The 18,080-nt window shown below is 36.1% G+C and overlaps 1 protein-coding gene across 6 annotated transcripts in view; it reads right to left on the reverse strand.

The window, feature by feature from the left end:
• The window catches only part of KCNT2 (potassium sodium-activated channel subfamily T member 2), a 145,607-nt gene that overhangs the window by 12,602 nt on the left and 114,925 nt on the right, over positions 1-18,080 (reverse strand). For all 6 annotated transcript variants that reach the window (XM_086617174.1, XM_086617173.1, XM_086617171.1 and 3 more), the window contains 4 exons: positions 13,402-13,513; positions 6,409-6,510; positions 3,558-3,641; positions 2,335-2,463 (listed from right to left, as the gene is read on the reverse strand). In XM_086617174.1, coding sequence (XP_086473300.1) covers positions 2,335-2,463; positions 3,558-3,641; positions 6,409-6,510; positions 13,402-13,513 — 427 coding nt within the window. The remainder of the gene's footprint in view (positions 1-2,334; positions 2,464-3,557; positions 3,642-6,408; positions 6,511-13,401; positions 13,514-18,080) is intronic.

An 18,080-nucleotide genomic window follows, 5' to 3' on the forward strand; every position in this document is an offset into this window, starting at 1 on the left:
CTTAATATATTGAAAACCTAAAATGATAGCCCATTTACTAGTGAAATCAGTTGAAAATTCTTGTAACTTCAAAAGAAACACTTTGCAAAAATATTACTGTTTTCAGCATCTCTGCGTTTGTAGGTATCTACCCATAAAGACCACAGAAGCAGAGCCATGTTGTTCTCTTGTATTCTGGGGAAGAGCTTGGTTAGAGAAGATTCCCCTGCCTTTCTAGAGGGGGAAGAGTTTCCCAAACGCTCACCCACTAAACAAGAAACTGCTAAAGTATTTAAGAGTGAAAGTACCACTGGGGATCTGCGTTCAGAGCCTTGAGCTTTTAAAAAAAGAATAAAAAATGGTTTTACTTAACTTAATAAACAAAGACAGTGCCACTCTTCAAAATTAGTCCCGTAGCTGACAATTTGAAAACTTAACTATGAGGTTTCGACCTTCTCTGCCCCCATTCTTCCTCTACTTGATTTAACTCAAACTCTTCATGACATTTCCTGCGAAAGCAGGTAGGGAGTAATAGGAGAACTCCTCTTATTTATTGAACAGTGGCTTCCAGGCTGGTTTCAGTGTCTGAATGTTTTAAGAAATTGCTTCTTTGTACAAGACAGCAACTATCTTGAACTAAACCTGGGCCTGATCTAACCAAGTATTCAAGCACTTGAGCAGCTGCATGTGTACAGGCTCCAGAGGTTCCCAATGTTATGGTAAAATTATGAGTTTTGAGTTAAGTCACTGATGGTCCCAAACCTTGCTTTCAGAAAAACATTCGAAACATCTTTAATTTATCAATTAAGCTTGCCTCAGAAGACTTATTTGAGTGTGTATGCTTATCCCCTACTTCCCTGAAAAAAAAAAAAAAAAAAGTTCATGTAGAAAAGCTGAGTGTTACTCTTATAGTTATCTCTCCCCTGTACAGATGTTTGCCAGTCAGCCTGTATGTTTGAAAGCATGTGAAAATGCAGAAAGGTAAAAAAAACCAGGCCACCAAAATGCACTCTTCACAGTATGCTGTATCCTCACAGTTCAACTGTTCTTGGTTCTTTTTTTTTTTTTTTTTTGGATCTGAATTTAAATAGCTAGCTGTGAGTGTGAGAGTAAAGCATTGCTGTGATATTCATCTTACTTATTTAATGCATTCTTAAAATCTGGCAGGTCCTCTCCTCTGTTTTGTTGAAAGCTATGACAGACTTTTTTTCATATTAGCAGTGATGCTGCCTATATTTTTCACCAAGGAATGATTTTGATGGATTATGTTAACGTTGCTATATTCAAAAAAAAAAAAAAATCAGCTGACATTATTGCAGTGGCACAGTCCACTGGCTAAGCTCTAAAAGGTACCTGTAAAGGTATTGGTGATCCACAAAGAGAGACACAAGTGAACTTCGTGGAATCCTGAATAGCTTTTTGTAACCCTTATTTTTAAATTAACTTTAACTGAATGTTTATACTTCCTTCAAGATAAATCTTGCAGTTCAGCATTACATGGCAAAATGTTTTATAACATTTTTCTGAAATACGGAACAGAAAATTCAATTTGTCTGTCTTGGAAATCAGTAAACTATGTCTGAGTATTTCAGAAGAAAGGAGAAAGTTTACTATTGCATTTTAGAGCTGTACTTGAGCCATGGTTTAATGAGATGGCAGTATTAATGGTCACATAAAAAATGGCTTATATATGACAGAAATAAAAGCTGCACAAAAAGATGTATGTTAAATAGGAAAAAGTATTTTTGTCATAGAGAGAAATGCATACATTTATATGACAGACATAAATACATATATACAAAAAATTACCACTGTTTGGCAGCTAAATATAGAGAAATCTCGGTACTTTTCATAATGTTAATTTATTCTCTTTTTACTCCGTTTCTAGTTAGAAATTCATATGATTACTTGAAATATCACCTATTTTGAGATACAGTAATGACATTCTTGTCACACCTGATACAGGACCTGGTTGTACAGCTTGCTGTGGGTACTGCCATTAGTCACCACATGCAAGTTCGGAGTAGAGCTAACTATCCTAGTATGTCCTATCTGCGCTTGATTGAGCTGTCCCTTGTTTCCCATCAGTCAGTTCTCTGTAGGTGAGCATAGGAATGAAAGTCAGTATGTAGACTGGGTCTGGATATTCATGAAGTCGGGCTGAATGTGAGCCCTGAGTTAATGTGATCATATATATGTCAGCAGAAAGGCACATTCAGTGGATTATTGGAATTCTGTGCTCTTACAGATATGACATTCACGGTATTATTTAAATAAGGTATTCACATTCTTATAAGGACCAAAGAATGTTGTATACTCTGTAATCAAAGAGAAAAGTATAGTAAACTGACATACCTCCGATGTTGTAAGCTTTTGGGATTCTGTCCTATAGACTCCAATTGGAATGTCTCCTGTAGAAGAACAAAGTTTCTGATATAGTCTGGCATAAGTCCTAATCCATAGATCCTCTTCTGTGATTTTCATCTGAACAAATAATAATAGGAAGGAGGACTTTTAACTCTTGAGGGCTTATCACTTGTTCACTATAGTACTCTGGAAAATTTTTTGAAACTAAACAGTAGCTGATAATGATCGTATTGTAGTATTGCACCTTTGCTCCACAATAAATCTGGAACTTCTATTAAGTTAGAAGAGTTCTGTAGTTCTATAGACACTCTTTATTTTGTTCACTCTCTGTTTGGGGAGATGTTGCAGTGCAAATGGTTCAGTCTTATGAAATTACTTCTATTCTTTTTTTAAAATCACTTAAAAACTTATATGGCGTCCTTCATCCAGTGTTCATATCTGACTAAAATATAAAAGAATGAACTAAATATTGGCAGCTGTAAGACACTGGTGATGGATGGACTGACGATCACGCAAGTGTTTTGTAGGCAGCCAGACACCTGTTCGCTGAACTGTGGGGTGAATATCTGGGGAGAAGAGAGTGTAGGGGGGAAATAATATACTAAGCATAAATGGCATCAGAAAGTTTTAAATTAATCCCAAGTATGTCATTACAATTACACTAGCTTGCTTTCAAGATATGTGAGCCCCTTTTCAGAGATTCAACTGTCTGGCATTCACTGTTATGAAGTTAATCATTGACCAACAAATCCTTAATTGGTCTTACTTAAACAAATTTCTTCTTTGAAAAAAACATCCTGTAATTCTTTATAGATCTCCAAAAGCAACTGGTAATGTTTGCCACCTGCGTTGTGATGGGTGTGGGAGAAAACAGAATAGTGAGTTTTATTTTTTCATTAAAAAAAAGTGGGGTTTTTTTAGTCTCTGTGTGTGTATACATATGAAAATATAGATATAAAAATAAACTCTTCATTGAGGAATATTGACATACATAACAACAAGAGGACGTCTGACAAAACCTGAAGTTATTTAATACATCTTATCTTTATGTAAAATTCAGTCCTGGCCTTTATTGCTTATGATGGTAATAGGTGTTGTGAAATAGTGTTGTGGGTAACAGGAAGTGCCATACAAAGAAAGTAGAGGTATTTTTCAGACAGTACAGAATCTTCTCTAGTATTCTGCAGTTTTGTTTTTTTTAAATAACTTACAGAACAAAGAAACCCAGATCCTGGTGTGGTATCAAGTCCCAGCAGAAGTCTTGTGATAGAAATCATGTAATCTTTCACAAACGACTGCAAGATTTTTAACAGGAAGATGGAAAAGAAAGAAAAAAAACTTTAATGAGATGAGAACACTTAGCACCATGTGTGAATTTCAAGAAATCGTATATCTTTGTTTACAATCACTCTCTTTATCTTTTTAATCACTGTAGAAATAGCTATCCTTTTCTTTGTGCTGAATCTACGCACATAAAATAAGTTTTCTTATTTGGTTCTGTATATGCATGCAATATACATACAGGATTCAAAGATACTAAGCCATAATAAAGCACCATGAAAACATAGATGAATGTGGATGTAAGATCAAGGGAAGAAAGGTGTTAACCTTATTACGTGTGAAATTATAATAATGAACTCTCTTTTGGGCAGAAGAAATGCTGTTGTGTGTTAGATGGGTGTGCAGTACTGAGTAGTCGGTAATACTAAGGTGAGACTGCTGTTATTTTAATTCAGATGCGTCATTTGTGGTCACCAATCCATACATTTTTTTAAGAGTTGATCTGCCTTATCTCAGGTCCAGCTTGTTGCTCTACTAACAGAAATGTTTAGCTGATTGGTCAAAAGGTAGAAATTAAGTTAAATGTAGAAGTGTCAGCTAAGACTGGGAACAGACATTAGATCAGCTAAAAGCCCAAATATTTCTCCTCCTTATGAGTTGGGCTGCTGGAATCGGAGGGCCATGTGGGTGCTCTGCTAACTGTTGGGACTGTTCATTGCCGCCTCTTCTTACGTGCAGCAGGGCAGCGTTCAAGGCTGGTTATCAATCCTCGTTGAAACACACCTTTGCAATTAGCTATTTTGGCTTAATGCAAATGTGGAGCTAGCAAATAAGTTAATAACAAAATACCTTACAAAGGTGTTATATAAATCCTTCAGAGTTACAGCATCTGACTTTGTTTAAACTCAGAAGCTGGACGGATTTAATTTGATACATAGTGATTTGACTATTTTAATTTTGGTACTGGTAGTCACTTATTTGTTATCTTGGCTGTGTCATTTATGCTATGGAATTATCATTAGATTACCAAGTGTATTCATGAGGATTTGCTAGACCAAGTTTTCATTTTTCAGCCAGTGTCCTAAAGATAATTTGAAGGCTTTCCTTTTGACCTTAAAACAGGAAGCACCAGATGAGCCCTGCTGTTTCACATGTCATTTGCTCTGTTCCTTGTATGCAGAAGAAAAAGATGTCATTACAGAAAAGGATGGGACCGTGAAAAAGAAGAGAGCAAACTTGCTGTCATAGTATTTGTAACTTGGAATAAGAAAGATAATTCTAGAAAAATGACAATTCACCTGAGCTGTAGGAGTTCAAAGAAAGAATGGGTGGACTTTGAGTGAGAATGAGTGTGTGGGGTTTTTTGTTTTAAACACTTGCCGGTGAATGGTTTTACCCTGTCAAGTCATAGCATGACTGCTCATGTCTACGAGCAAATATAAAATATTGAATTTACTTATGTGCTGGAAGGAGTTGATGATGACAGATCTGTTTCTATATAGGTGACTTAATCTGTTTTTTAAAAAAAAATTGCCGTATGTGATGTTGATATTCTGGGACATGATTAAAAACATGTTTTATAAGCAAATACATTTATTTCTAAAACATCTAGAATTTGATAAACGGTTTTGCATCTGTTGTCTTTTCTGCTTTTGATACCTGTCCATATATATGAGTGTTTTATATATTAAAGACCTTTTGAGAAAAGCTTAGCTCCAGGAATTTTTCTTTTTGCATTGAGTTTGCCTCTAAGGAATTTATTTGAAAGTAGAACTGAGATGAAAGAACACCTTTCATCCACCAAATTACCAAGTAAACTAATTTCCCTGAAAGAACGTTAAGTGCCTGAATACAAAAGCATCCACAGGCTACCTCTAGGTATAGGCAAAGTAAGTAGCTGCTTAGGTGAGCAGACTACATGGGCCATGGTTGTGTTGCTCCTTCATCCTGCATAGCTAGATCCTTGAAAGCTAGTGCTGGGAACTGCTACTTGTGCATCCCGATGTACCGAGGTGTGCAGAAAGGCAGTCATTACTGAGGAACGAGGGCAATAATCGTCTCTTTTTCCACCATGAAACCAGCAATTACCTTCACTTGTCCTGACCCCATATCTTTTGATATATTGTTTCTTCAACTGTCTGAGGTGGTTGCTTTTCCCTTATGCCCGCTGACTATCATCTTTTCTTTTTGCTTGAGGAGCTTGTCCTGGATTTTTGGGCAACAAGGTTCAGTGCTGCCTTTTCTTTCCCCACTGTCTCTTGGCAACCACTGCATATATTTCTTGTTTGGGTCAGAATGGCTTACTTTAAGATATGATTACTGGTTACGTGCAGGTCTAGTTGACATGAGCAAGAGGACAGAACACAGTAACATAATTGAAGCCTCTATCAGCAAAGGCAGGTGACTGATAAATTATTCATAAAAGTAATTCTGTTGATTTTTGTGGTTAGAGACACTACTTTGTGGGAATGGGTACTGCCTTTTTGTTGTAGAATACAAGCGTTACTAGTTTTATCGAAACTATCGTGCTTATTTGACTGTGGAGAAGTTCACAAATGGTATTATGTTGTTTAATATCAAAATTCGTGCAAGGAGAGGGTGATATTTCGGTTGATAACTGAGCTAGTACTGTCATGTGAAACATGCTCCATTATCTTTTGCCTTTGTTCGTGCACGTTAATGTCTTACACGTATGAAAACAGGATCATCTAATGATTAAGTACAATGAAACTGGTGGTGAAAACGCATGTCCGTGTAAAATCACATTATTGTCCATAGTACCTGATAAAGCAGTGTATCCAACATACTGATACTGAAAACCCTGCCAGCAGCGAAGGGCAGTCGAAACATAAATGCCAGATTAGATCCCTTCTCCCGCTCTTTCTGTTAAGGAATTAAAAAATAAAAAATGCTTTTAGTGCTGGTTTTGGAAGGATTATAACAACGTCATCAAATTGATATTACCTTGAAAGCGGTCAAAAGTGTAAAATCTCTTTACTGTGAATATGTTTTTTTCCTACAAATATGTAGCATCTTTGTTCAGTACTGAACAGTTTTTCAGGGTGAAAGATTTTTTTTTAATGCATATGTTGTTTTAATCATCACATGTCAAGATTGCATGGGCATATTCTACCAGATCATTTTAAAAATGATTGAGGGATTTCAACTGTGCTTAGAGCAAAGCTCTTGTTATTCCTGCTCCAGTTCCTTGGTGCTGATAGCGGACTCTCATTCAGGTCCAGAAAGCCTACTAGAAACAGGAACATGAAAACAGAATCTAATGCAAAGGGAAGAAATGGTGTTTCAGTGTATCTGAGGATGTAAAAGGAGATCAGACATGGACTGTGGTAGAAACCTCTAGCTCTGGTGCTTCTGGGAAAGGGATGCAGAAAAACATAACATAGTTATGCCTTTTTCTCATCACATCTCACTTGCAGAGGAATCACACCACAGTGCTTCCTATTCCTTCAGTTATCAGGCTGGAAGTGATTCTGTTATTTTAAGAAGAGAGGAAATATCAAGCTTTCAGTTCAGAGATATCATGAGGAGTAAGATGTAACATTTCTGTACTTGTGTGAACATGTCTTGAACATGTGTCTTGGAATTGAGACACCACATATACACAATAGTACATGCTGGGGACTGCCTGACTGGCAAGCAGCTAGGCAGAAAAGACCCTCATGGTCTTTGTGGACACCAAGTTGAACGTGAGCCAGCAATGTGGCTTTGCGGTGAAGAAGGCCAATGGTGTCCTGGGCTGCATTAGGAAGAGTGCTTCCAGCAGGTCGAGGAAGGTGATCCTTCCCCTCTACTCAGCACTGTTAAGGCCACACCTGGAGTACTGTGTCCAGTTCTGGGATCCTCAGTACAAGGAGAGATGGAGCTACTGGAGGTACTCCAGAAAAGCACCGCTAAGATGATCAAGGGACTGTAACATCTCTTCTATGAGCAAAGACAGAGAGAGAGAGCTGGGACTGTTTAGCCTGGAGAACTGTAGCAGGAGGATCTCATCGCTGTGTATAAATACCTGAAGGGAGAATGTAGAAAAGACCAAATCAGGCTCTTTTCAGTGGTGCATAGGGGACAGGACAAAAGGCTATGGGCATGGGCCATACACAGTCAGTTCCTTCTGAACATCAGGAAACACGTTTTTACTCTGAGAGTGACTGAGCACTGGCACACATTGCCCAGGGAGGTTATGGAGTCTCGTTCTTCGGAGATAATTAAAAGCCCTCTGGACATTGTCCTGGGCAGCTGGCTCTAGGAGGCCCTACTTGAGTGGGGGCCTTAGGACCACGAAAGGTCCCTTCCAACCGTAACCATGCTCTGATTCTATGATATGCAAATGAGCAGTCTGCTCTAACTAATGGTTTTGTTGAACAGCAGCGTTCTAACCCCTGTTTGTCCTTGTTGGATAGTCTAGTTGTACCTGTTGGTTTCTGTAACTTCATATGAGTGGAGTTGAAAAAGATGTCACATACAAAAAATTTTCTCTCCAGATAAAAATACACAGCAAATAACCCTTAAGAATATAACATCAATCTGTTCTTTATAAAATGTCACTTCTATCCATCTCTTCAGATTAAAGGGATTTCAAAATTTTTAAGGAGATAAAATATAATTATTATTTCAGGGTTTTTTTTATTCCAGGCATTCTTTATGTTCTGACCAAATACTACTGGCTTGTATTAATGTTTCTTCTCCATGCGAAATGCATACATACGTAACACTCATGCTCTCTCACACACATATGCACACACACGTGCTTTGATGGCTGAGCAACCAAGGGGTGTTTCTAGCAAGCTGTGTAAAGAGAAAGCAGTCTAATTGTACAAAGAACACTTTACTTAATAAGCACAATGGTATGCTTATCTGGTCTAAGGTACAGAAACAAGACCTTGGGTCTTTTGTAGTTTGATCTCATGTATATATGAGTGTTTTTCTTTTAGTGCAGTCAGACAAAGTAGATTTTTTTTTTTTCAGTTGCTATTGAGAATAAAAACTTGTGTGTGAATTATGGAAAAGATTGTAAGATTTGCTTTACAACAAATACTTCAAAATTAAAACTACATGCATATTATAACATACATAACATTAAATCCTTTTAGATTCTTGCCATAAAATATTTTAAAGGAAGCTGGCTGTGAAGTGACTATCCTATCATGCAACTGCGGTATTATGTTTATCCTTCCATCTGTTTAGAGAAATTTGGAGCAGATCCTGGGTTTGTGCCAAGAAAGGTGGGATAAGGCAAGAGATATTTGGGGAATACTTTGATTCATATCTGAAATTCTGATGCTGAACATAAGGATGTTCCTATTTGTTTTATTGTAAAAGGGAAGCTTAGAAATTTATTCTCCCTCTTTATTTTATATTTCTTATATTGTTTCCTTCCATCTCTTATTACAGGAATCTTTTTTTTATTCTTGCTTAAGAGATTTGTGAGAAATAAAATTTTTACTCAGGCACTTTGCATTTAGTTCTCCTTTATTGCTTGCAGACTTACTTGATTCCCAGAAAATACTGTGAATGTAGAAGGCAGAAACGTGCCAGAAAGTCCCAGCGCTTTTATTTCATAGTAAGTGTGATGCCCAGCAGCTCCTTCCCGGACACTTTTTGGAATTAATTAGGAAGACAATATAACTCCTTAAAGAAAGCCATAGATCATAGCATGAGTGTGTCTTATAGAACTTCACATATATAGATGACATTTTAAGACAGAGTTGTTAATAGGTGGAGATCTTTACTTCATCTTCAGTCTTCCTATGTTTGTGGCTTTGCTCAAGTCATGATGTTCAGAATTTTTACTGCTTTCTTTCTAAGTAATAAAAGGCATACACTTGTGATTTTGTGAAGTTCTTCACATATGCTTCCTCCATCTAGGCCATTTAATTTGCAGTTAATTATTTCCTTTTGGTTTGCATATTGTCAGAATACCAGAAAATATCTGTCCAGAAGGTCAAGTTCATAAGCTTTTAAGTTTATTTCTCTCTTTTCTACCTCCATTTATATTTATATCAAATCCTTTTTAGGATTCTTTATCATGGTATTATCTTTTTACTATTTCTAAAGAAATGCTTATTCCTTCATAACAGTTAATTTTATGATACCACTAACACAGTACCAACCCCAAACTAACCTGAAGCCCTGTTTTGACCTCTCTATCAGTAGTTGAAAGAGATCTAGGGTCCATCTTGATTTAACATATTCTGCTCTGATACAGACAATAATATGGGAACTGCCAAGAGAGGCTGTAACTGTTGTGTACAAACAATGCAAAGTTGCTTTAATGAACATACAAGGATATGGGGGGGGGGGGGGAGGGGGGATGGCCAGGGGTCATGCAAGAACGTATAAAGGTGACAGAAGTAATGACGGTCAGTGCACTGTTGGTTTTGCTAAATGTTGATTGTTGCTTATGTCAGATACAAGACCGATCAGAAATTTGGGCACAGAAACCTCTTTACAGTAACTTTCTTGACATCAGGAATTTTGGATCATTAAAACTTCACCTCTAGAACAGTTTACAGTATTTTTGACTATGTGTTCCTAATTGATTCTGTTCTACCTTTTTGGCAAGAACAGATTCATTTTCTGTTGTTCATCTGGAACAGCTTTCTAAAAACCTGCCAGTTCAACAGGCAAATGCATATGATAATTATTTATACAGTTTTAGAATTGTAGCTGATGTAAATCATTAGAGTTCCATCTAAAATAAGTCTTACACCAATTAAGAGGTACCATTTGTTTTGTATAACCCATATATCATTACTGCTTGCTGTTACCTAATTTTACTTCAAATCTGCTTAAAATCTGAACAGCATTAAAAATGAATGGAGATAGCATGCCCTGTCCTTAATTGCAGGTGAAAAAAGCAGCCTGGCTTTGTGTATATCACTGCAAATACACTGGACTATCCCAGATAGATTTCTGCTCGCCTGAAATGAATGTGATTATCCCTGTGGAAGATACAAAATCACAGTATTGGTTTGGTTAAAAGATACAGGAGTTTGCACATATTTTAAGATGGTCACTTAAAGGTTTAGAATTTTAATCCTTCAGTTAAGATCTGTGATATTTACTTGGAAAAAAAAAATAGAGAACTGCAGTGTAAATCTTATCCAAGACATTCTAAATCCTTTCTTTCAAGTAAGAGGGAGTGGTTAGCTCATTCTTTCTTATCTGAGACAAATGGAGAACACAAGTTTTAAGTTTAGACCATGGGTGTTTTGTTTTTCCTGTTCACTGACTATAAGGGCCATTGCTTTTCCCCTATGTCAGTGCTGAGTTTGGAGTTCAGATTTATTGAACTCCAAAATGAGGGAAGTTGCAGCTGCAACAGCAGATGGACTTCTCAGATTTGTGTATCTTCTTTCTGCAGCCCATTAGGTTGAAAAGTCAGTTTTGCATGTGTGTTTCAGTGCTACCTGAAGGCAACTTGCCTGACTTTTGTAGTCTTTCTAAAAATGAGGTGCTTAATGAAGAAATAACAATCAAACTGTACGTTTGACTGCATTAGATAATTTTTACTTGAGTTTTTAATTGCCTTTCATTGTGCATGAGGGAGTTCTGAAACATCAAATGAACTACAGCACCACCTGTGAAGTGCTCCCTGCAAATGTCAAGATAAAATGAGTGGGAAATATCAACAGCAGGCAACTTCTATGGCAAAGAAGAAAATGTTCTTTAAGATAATTTATTTACCTCTATTTCAGCATAGCATAGTTTGGATTGGTAGTTAATTAACTGTTCAGATTCCAACCTTTATTCGCAACTTCACATTTGCCCACTAAATTAATAAAGATAGGGAAGAAATTATAGTACTTCTAATGATTTCCAGAACCTTTGCTGGAAAAACAAATGAGCCTATGTAAAACAAGAAAGGGAACAGATAAAATTCCTCTTTTCACTGCATTAAACTAGACAGGCTACAGCCCATAGAGTGTTCCAGAAGCAACTGTAGACACCACATGCTGGGAAAACTATTACCATTCTTACCTCCCATTATCACTGAACTGTATGGATTGACGGAATATGTTAAAAACAAAATTGCTGTTGGTTATAGTACACCAAGGAACTAAGTTAGGCTGGAATATAGTCTTGAAGGTCCCATCCAGCCGTTGGCACTTATTTCCCTAAATAAACTGGCAATGCATGACTCCATCCAGTTCCAGCTTATTCTTCCTGAAGTTACCATTGAGGGAGGGAGTGCTAAAATGGAGGAGCCACAGGTGCAAAACTTCATGGATAGTGGGAGTGGCATAATCCAAATGAAGATGTGCCTCCTACTGCAAACTGCTCCTCTCTTTGTGTAACAACTTTTATCTAGCTTCCTCACCATTCTCCATTTTATGTTCTTATCAGAATACCACCTAAATAAGATTAAGCCTTCATTCTATTTCAGTCAAAGGTCAAAAAAATCACGAAAGATCACCTAGATATTGACATCTTGTGGTTGAAATGTAAGCATGATAATCAATTGAGTAAAAGATTGACTTCTAATACTTATCCTATCTCATGTAGACAGGCTGAATTTTTGCAGAATTCAATTCCTATGTAAGAAACTGGGTGCTGGCCTATGAAGGTGAGTTTGCATGAAAAGGCTGGTTTCCATTAAATGTATATTAAAATAAACTATGTGAACATTATAAAGTAAATAGTAAAATATCTGAAATCTCCAAAATCAGGAAATTTACTGTGTAGCTAAGAAATGGAAATTATACGCTCATTCTGTATAATGATAATGATTCTAGCTTTAATTCAAATTTGCTAAGATATGTAAGATATCTGAGATGAAGAGACTGGGATGCTACAGGAGATAACCTTGCAATAATATCTGGATTGATAATAAGGGGAGAGATAGATGACGGGAGTGAAAGATTCCTGTCCTTGAAGACTGGCACAGTGATATTATTTGTCTTACTCTCATAAACTCTGAAAATGGCCTGAAAGATCACGAATGTGATACTGTAAGTTTTGTGGACTGCAGAGGTAGGTAGGTCAGAACATGGATTAAGATCTGTGAAAAAGAGGCTTGTCCTGGAATTTACCAAGTTGAACAGATGCACTGTTACCTTGTATGCTCCATCTGGTGTTTTAGCAATAGTATTTTGGACAAACAAATTAAATTAAACTTATCTCCATGTAGCCTCCCTGTTCCATAGCTTGAAAATGCCAACATATGCACTAGGATGTATAGAATACAAAGGCTTTTTCTAGCATTTAAGTAGCGTTACTATCCCTATCGCCACTAGGAATGCCCTTGGACAGAGAGCAATTGCTGTTCTCAAACTGTTGCAATAATGCAAATATCCCATACAGATACATGAACATGTATACAGAATACGTAATTATAGTGCCTTTAAGGTGAATTGGAAAAAAAAATACATTATGATAAAAGCTGTATATGTTTTAAGTGTTTAGTCAATTGAAATATTTCCCACATTCATTGCCTGTGGCAGCCTCTTTGAAAATCATATTAGCTCTAAATATTCAGTAATCCAAAAATATTCAATTTTTCTTGAGCAAATTCTTTGTCCGCTTTTGTCCAGAGGGTTGGTGGATTAATATTGTATTGTAAAGCAATGGAACTCAAATCAAACCTCATTCTTAAATGAGGGTAGAATTTGGAAAAAAATAGTATTTTACATTAGCTCTGCAAACATGAAATCATTTCACTGTTTCCACTTCTTTTGAAAGCATTGTTACAAAATCAGAAAAAGTGTTAAAGCATTGAAATTGGGGCAGGAGGTGGGGGGAAGCAAATCTCCTTACCTTTTCTAATTTAGACAGAGCAAGAGAATAGCAGTCTTTGGCTCTGAACTGCATGAATCTCATATTGGCTGGGTGGGTTAGTTCTGTGATAATGCTTAGGCTTGAGAACAACCTGTATTTTAAGAGAATGTAACAGTTACACCTCTAATTATAACAATTCACAAATATAAGGCTCTACATAATACTATAGCTTATGCTTATGTGCATGGTTTTAATGAAGTGCCTGAAACCTGTGGTGATTTGGGCACAATGAAATGCTGGTATAATAGCACAGGAGACTACAAAATTATCTCTGTAGAATTCACAAAGAAGCAAACTTACATTCAAAGGTTGTTTCTAAAATATTTTAGTGCTAGAAAGGAACTGCTTCATTTCATTACCGGTGATTTTATTTAATAACTTCTGAAATGACACAAATCTGTAGGAAACAACAAAAATGCAAAACTATGTAGCCTACGCTTAGTATCTAGTTGCATGTAAACTACCATTTTATTAGAACTGGCTTATGTACTCTTTTTGTTTGAATTTTGGTTTTTTGAGTTCTGTTATTATGTGCTGCGTCCACAGACTGAGCAACATAGATGAAAATTGACACTTCTTGGGAGTTCAGCAGTTTGAATTGCTGAGAAAACATATGCTTATGTATACTTATGTTCTTAGAAATATTTACATATACAAAACATCTATGTTAACACTAATTCAGACTTTCAATAAAAAACAGTGAAGGAAGTTTAACTCTGATCTGGCTGGATTACACAGATTTTCATGAAGCAGACTAAAGAGCTGCTCCCCAGCCCTCAGGGCTCTAAGAACTAGAAATAAATTTGTAGTTTATGCTATGCAAATATTAAACGACTTGGAATAGAACTCTAATTATTATTTGACTATTTCCTCTAGAGATTAGTGTCACAAAATGAGGTGTGCATTTGTAATCTGTCCTGCTGATCCTGAAAGTTCTTATCTACATGTGATAATAGATAATCGTACTATTGACATCATTAATGTCATTAGTTAATGACATTATTCTCTTTCATTCAGCTAAAAATTAAAGTGGTTTTCTTGAAAGCTGAATTCAATTAAGTTAGTGTCAAATGGAATCCAATGTACTTTTTGCTAGTCTTGAGTCTTTTCCCCTCATTTTTGTAGGAAGGAACTTCACTGAAATGGCAATTCAAGCAGAGCATAAATGTAGGGAAACATGTCAAAACTGTCAGTATGTGTTAATACCAACTTCTTGCAATACGGTTTCCTAGGTCTATTGATGTCAAAATGTAGACTGATAATGACCACATGAGCCCAAACATGTTCTAAACAGATGATGGTAGAAATGCTAGCCGTTTCTGCTGATTTTGTTGGGACAGAATCGTAGAACTAATTTTCTGTCAGGAAAAGCTACATTTCTAAAGTAAGCTGAGCTTTTAAAGGAGACTGCAGCACCCAATTCGGTGAGATCAAAGTTGATAAGACAGTTTTAGTTTTTAGTTTTTCTGTGTCATGTAGCATAATATTATTTAAGCTTCTGCTGGCTGGAACTTTTCTTGTATTGCTGTATTAAAGGACAGGCATTCATATTTGAAAACTAGCAATATAACATTCAGAACTAGGAGTAACAGGGATTCAAAAGCTGACCTAATGATAAAATATATACAACTCATAAAAAATGCAGGTTACTAGGTTTCTGTTAAAGATGGGTTTAGTTTATCACCAAGATATGAAAACTGCTTTATATTAGGAAATCGGTTTCAAACCTGGTATTGGTAGAATTCATATTTTACTTATGAGTGCCTTTTGGCAGAATTAGGGGAAATGACTTTCCAGATAGTCAGGGCCAGATTGCCTCTTGCCCTGGGTGTAAGGCATGCTGCTGCAAGCCTTCAGCACTGGAGCAGGCTAATTCTGTACAAAGATCCCTCTTTTCTGTCCCATTCTGGTAAAAAAGGACTGGATGGGGCAGAGAAAGCCCTAATCAGCCTGATGGAAGACATGGTTTGTTGTTGAACTGGTGTTTGGGAATCAGGTGAGCAAGAGATAAATGTAGTTCTTTCCTGAACCAAAAATATAAACCAATAAAACAACGTAATGCCGTCATAACCTCATGTAGTTTATCTATAAATTGATGCTGGCTGCTAGATACCAGCCTAACTATTGACTTGTTAGGTGCACTGCTCTCAATAGGCTTCTTGCAGTATTTAAAACATAGCCTTTAAGATGTTTGCTGATAAAAACTTGAAACAGGGCCTCCCAGACTCCAACATTTAAACCCATTAATTAACAGAAAGCAAGAGTAAATATAAACACTCCTTCTAGTACAGAACTACTGCCTGAGGAAACTCACTATTTTTCTGAGGTGGACTCATAACTGTTAACAGGGGACTCAATGGTTGGCTTCATATTTCATATTAAAAAGTGAAAAGCATCTTTAGGGCACCTTCCAAAACTAGTAATTTCTCCTTGTACTTTTAAGCTATGCTAACTTGTTCTTTCCCATCCAAAGACTTAAAGATTTCCTTTCTTAGTCAATATGATCATTTGAGTCACACTTCTTTTAACTATAATTAAGTCACATAAGCGAGTGTTGTGTCACAGTTTTAATTGGTATGGAACAGTTTCCAGCCTTAAAGATGCTAATAACCTTGTCGTTATAGAGAATGCATCTATCTTCTAAGGGGAGGGGGCAGGGACTCTTCTGGCAAAGAAAGATTATTAATTTATGTAAATCAGGGAATAATGTCAGAACAAAGAGTACTGCAGCACACTTACATCACCTTTTCAGGCCTGTCCACAACCCTTACTCAGATCAGCTGACCTCATTAAATCAAATCAATGATGTTTTGATTAGCCCGTCTCTTCTGAATTATTTCATCTGGTGAGACTTAAGTGGAATTTTCTTCACTGATGTACTATCATTGACAACAGCATATATTAACAAAACTCCAGTGGTTTAAAATCCTTCTATAACACTACAGTTTGTGTTAAGTGCTGTTATTCTCCACCGTGTCCAGCCTCTTCTTCATTAGTTTCTGACATTATTAGCTATTATTAAGCAACAAAAACCTTTTAACGTATTTTTAAAGTTCATTTACAAAACTATTTACCTTGGTGCAATGAATGTAGTTTATTCTGTAGAACAGGTAAATGCCACTACCTTATGCCTCATGTGCTTACTTATTTCTACAGCTTTTACATAATATAAAACACAGTGCAATTATTGTACTTGTTCTAGGGAAAAAGATTAGGAAAAAAAGACATAAAATATACTACTGGTGAAAGTTTACAAAGTTTTCTGAAAAAGTACTGTTAGTCTTAAAAGAAGATATTTATTCTTATGTCTTTTGATATTTGTAAAAAGTACCATGCAGTCTTAAAATTATACTGAACCAGATATATAGTTCATACATGAGTTAAAACTGCCATCTAGTTGTAAGCATTGTGCAAGACAACTGAATGATTATGTAGTAAGTTCTAGCTGGATACCTATGATACATAGTGTACTACTATGAACTTTTTTCTTTTTTATTTTTTTATTTTTTAAAAAATTTTTTAGTATTTTACAAGGGAAGAATCAGCTGGTACTTCGTAAGTTTGGGGTTTTATTCAACTCTTTTATCTGTTTTATATTTGAGGGTAAAATATATTTCTGAAAAGCTTAAGTGATGTATGTCAAAATCTCAGTGATTTGAGTTTGAGTTATAAGCTCAATAATAATAAACTCATCTCAGTTTGACATAACCCTAGCACAATGTGGTTAAGAGTAGACTTGAATGATGCACAGATTGAGTTCAATTATATTTTCTAAATTAAATTTAGGTGTGACTGTGAAACACATGCCTGTGCTGGTATTGGGTACAAATCCAAAAATGCAAAGTTAGAAAAACACAGAACTGAAGTTTCTTATGCAACATAGATTTTGCAGCATTTAACTGTGTTCTCACACACTGTTGCATTAAAAAAAAAAAAAACTTTTCATTGAAATACTTGTGTTTTAATGAGCTTAGTTTTCTAAAACACTGACAGATTCAAAAGCCTTTTACTATGCACCTCTCTCCAGTCTTATGTGGAAGGCTTGACATAGAAAAGGGCAGCAATACTGAATTACGCTGAATCTTCTAGGGAAGGGCTTCATTTTGTCCATTTGTATTAGAATGAACAACAGGCAGTACTAGACTTTAGCCTCAAATAAGGGAGGCATTTCCTGCTTGACTGTGCAGCATGTTTTGTTTCATGCTGGGTTTTTTTTGTGTTTTGTTTCGGTTTTTTAAGCAAATGAAAACTTTTTTCACATTTTAAAGTACTGGTACTTGCTGAATAAAGATATTTAACACAAAGTGAGTCTTTGATCCGGAGGGGTTCTAAAATGAACAGGAAATCTGTTTGTTTAGCTCTTCATCTCAGTACTGCCTTCTCAGCCTCTGTAATAGACTGCTTATTTTTTCATTTTGTACTCAGTTATTCCTTCATGACTTTTAGTATGTTATTGTCATATGTAATGTTGCATACATGTGCCTAAAAAACTAATTTTTGTTCAAAACTAAATATTCAAAATGTGAACACTAACTTCGAGTGTAAGACACAAATTCATATAAGGGAAAACTTAAGTAGAAAAAAGAAAGGAAAAAGTTAGTTTCTTATGTGAGTACAAAGGGCATTAAGTATTTCACGATTAATGAAGATGTACAGAT

Source organism: Tauraco erythrolophus, chromosome 10 (assembly GCF_009769465.1).
Source record: "Tauraco erythrolophus isolate bTauEry1 chromosome 10, bTauEry1.pri, whole genome shotgun sequence".
In the NCBI taxonomy this organism is placed as follows: domain Eukaryota; kingdom Metazoa; phylum Chordata; class Aves; order Musophagiformes; family Musophagidae; genus Tauraco; species Tauraco erythrolophus.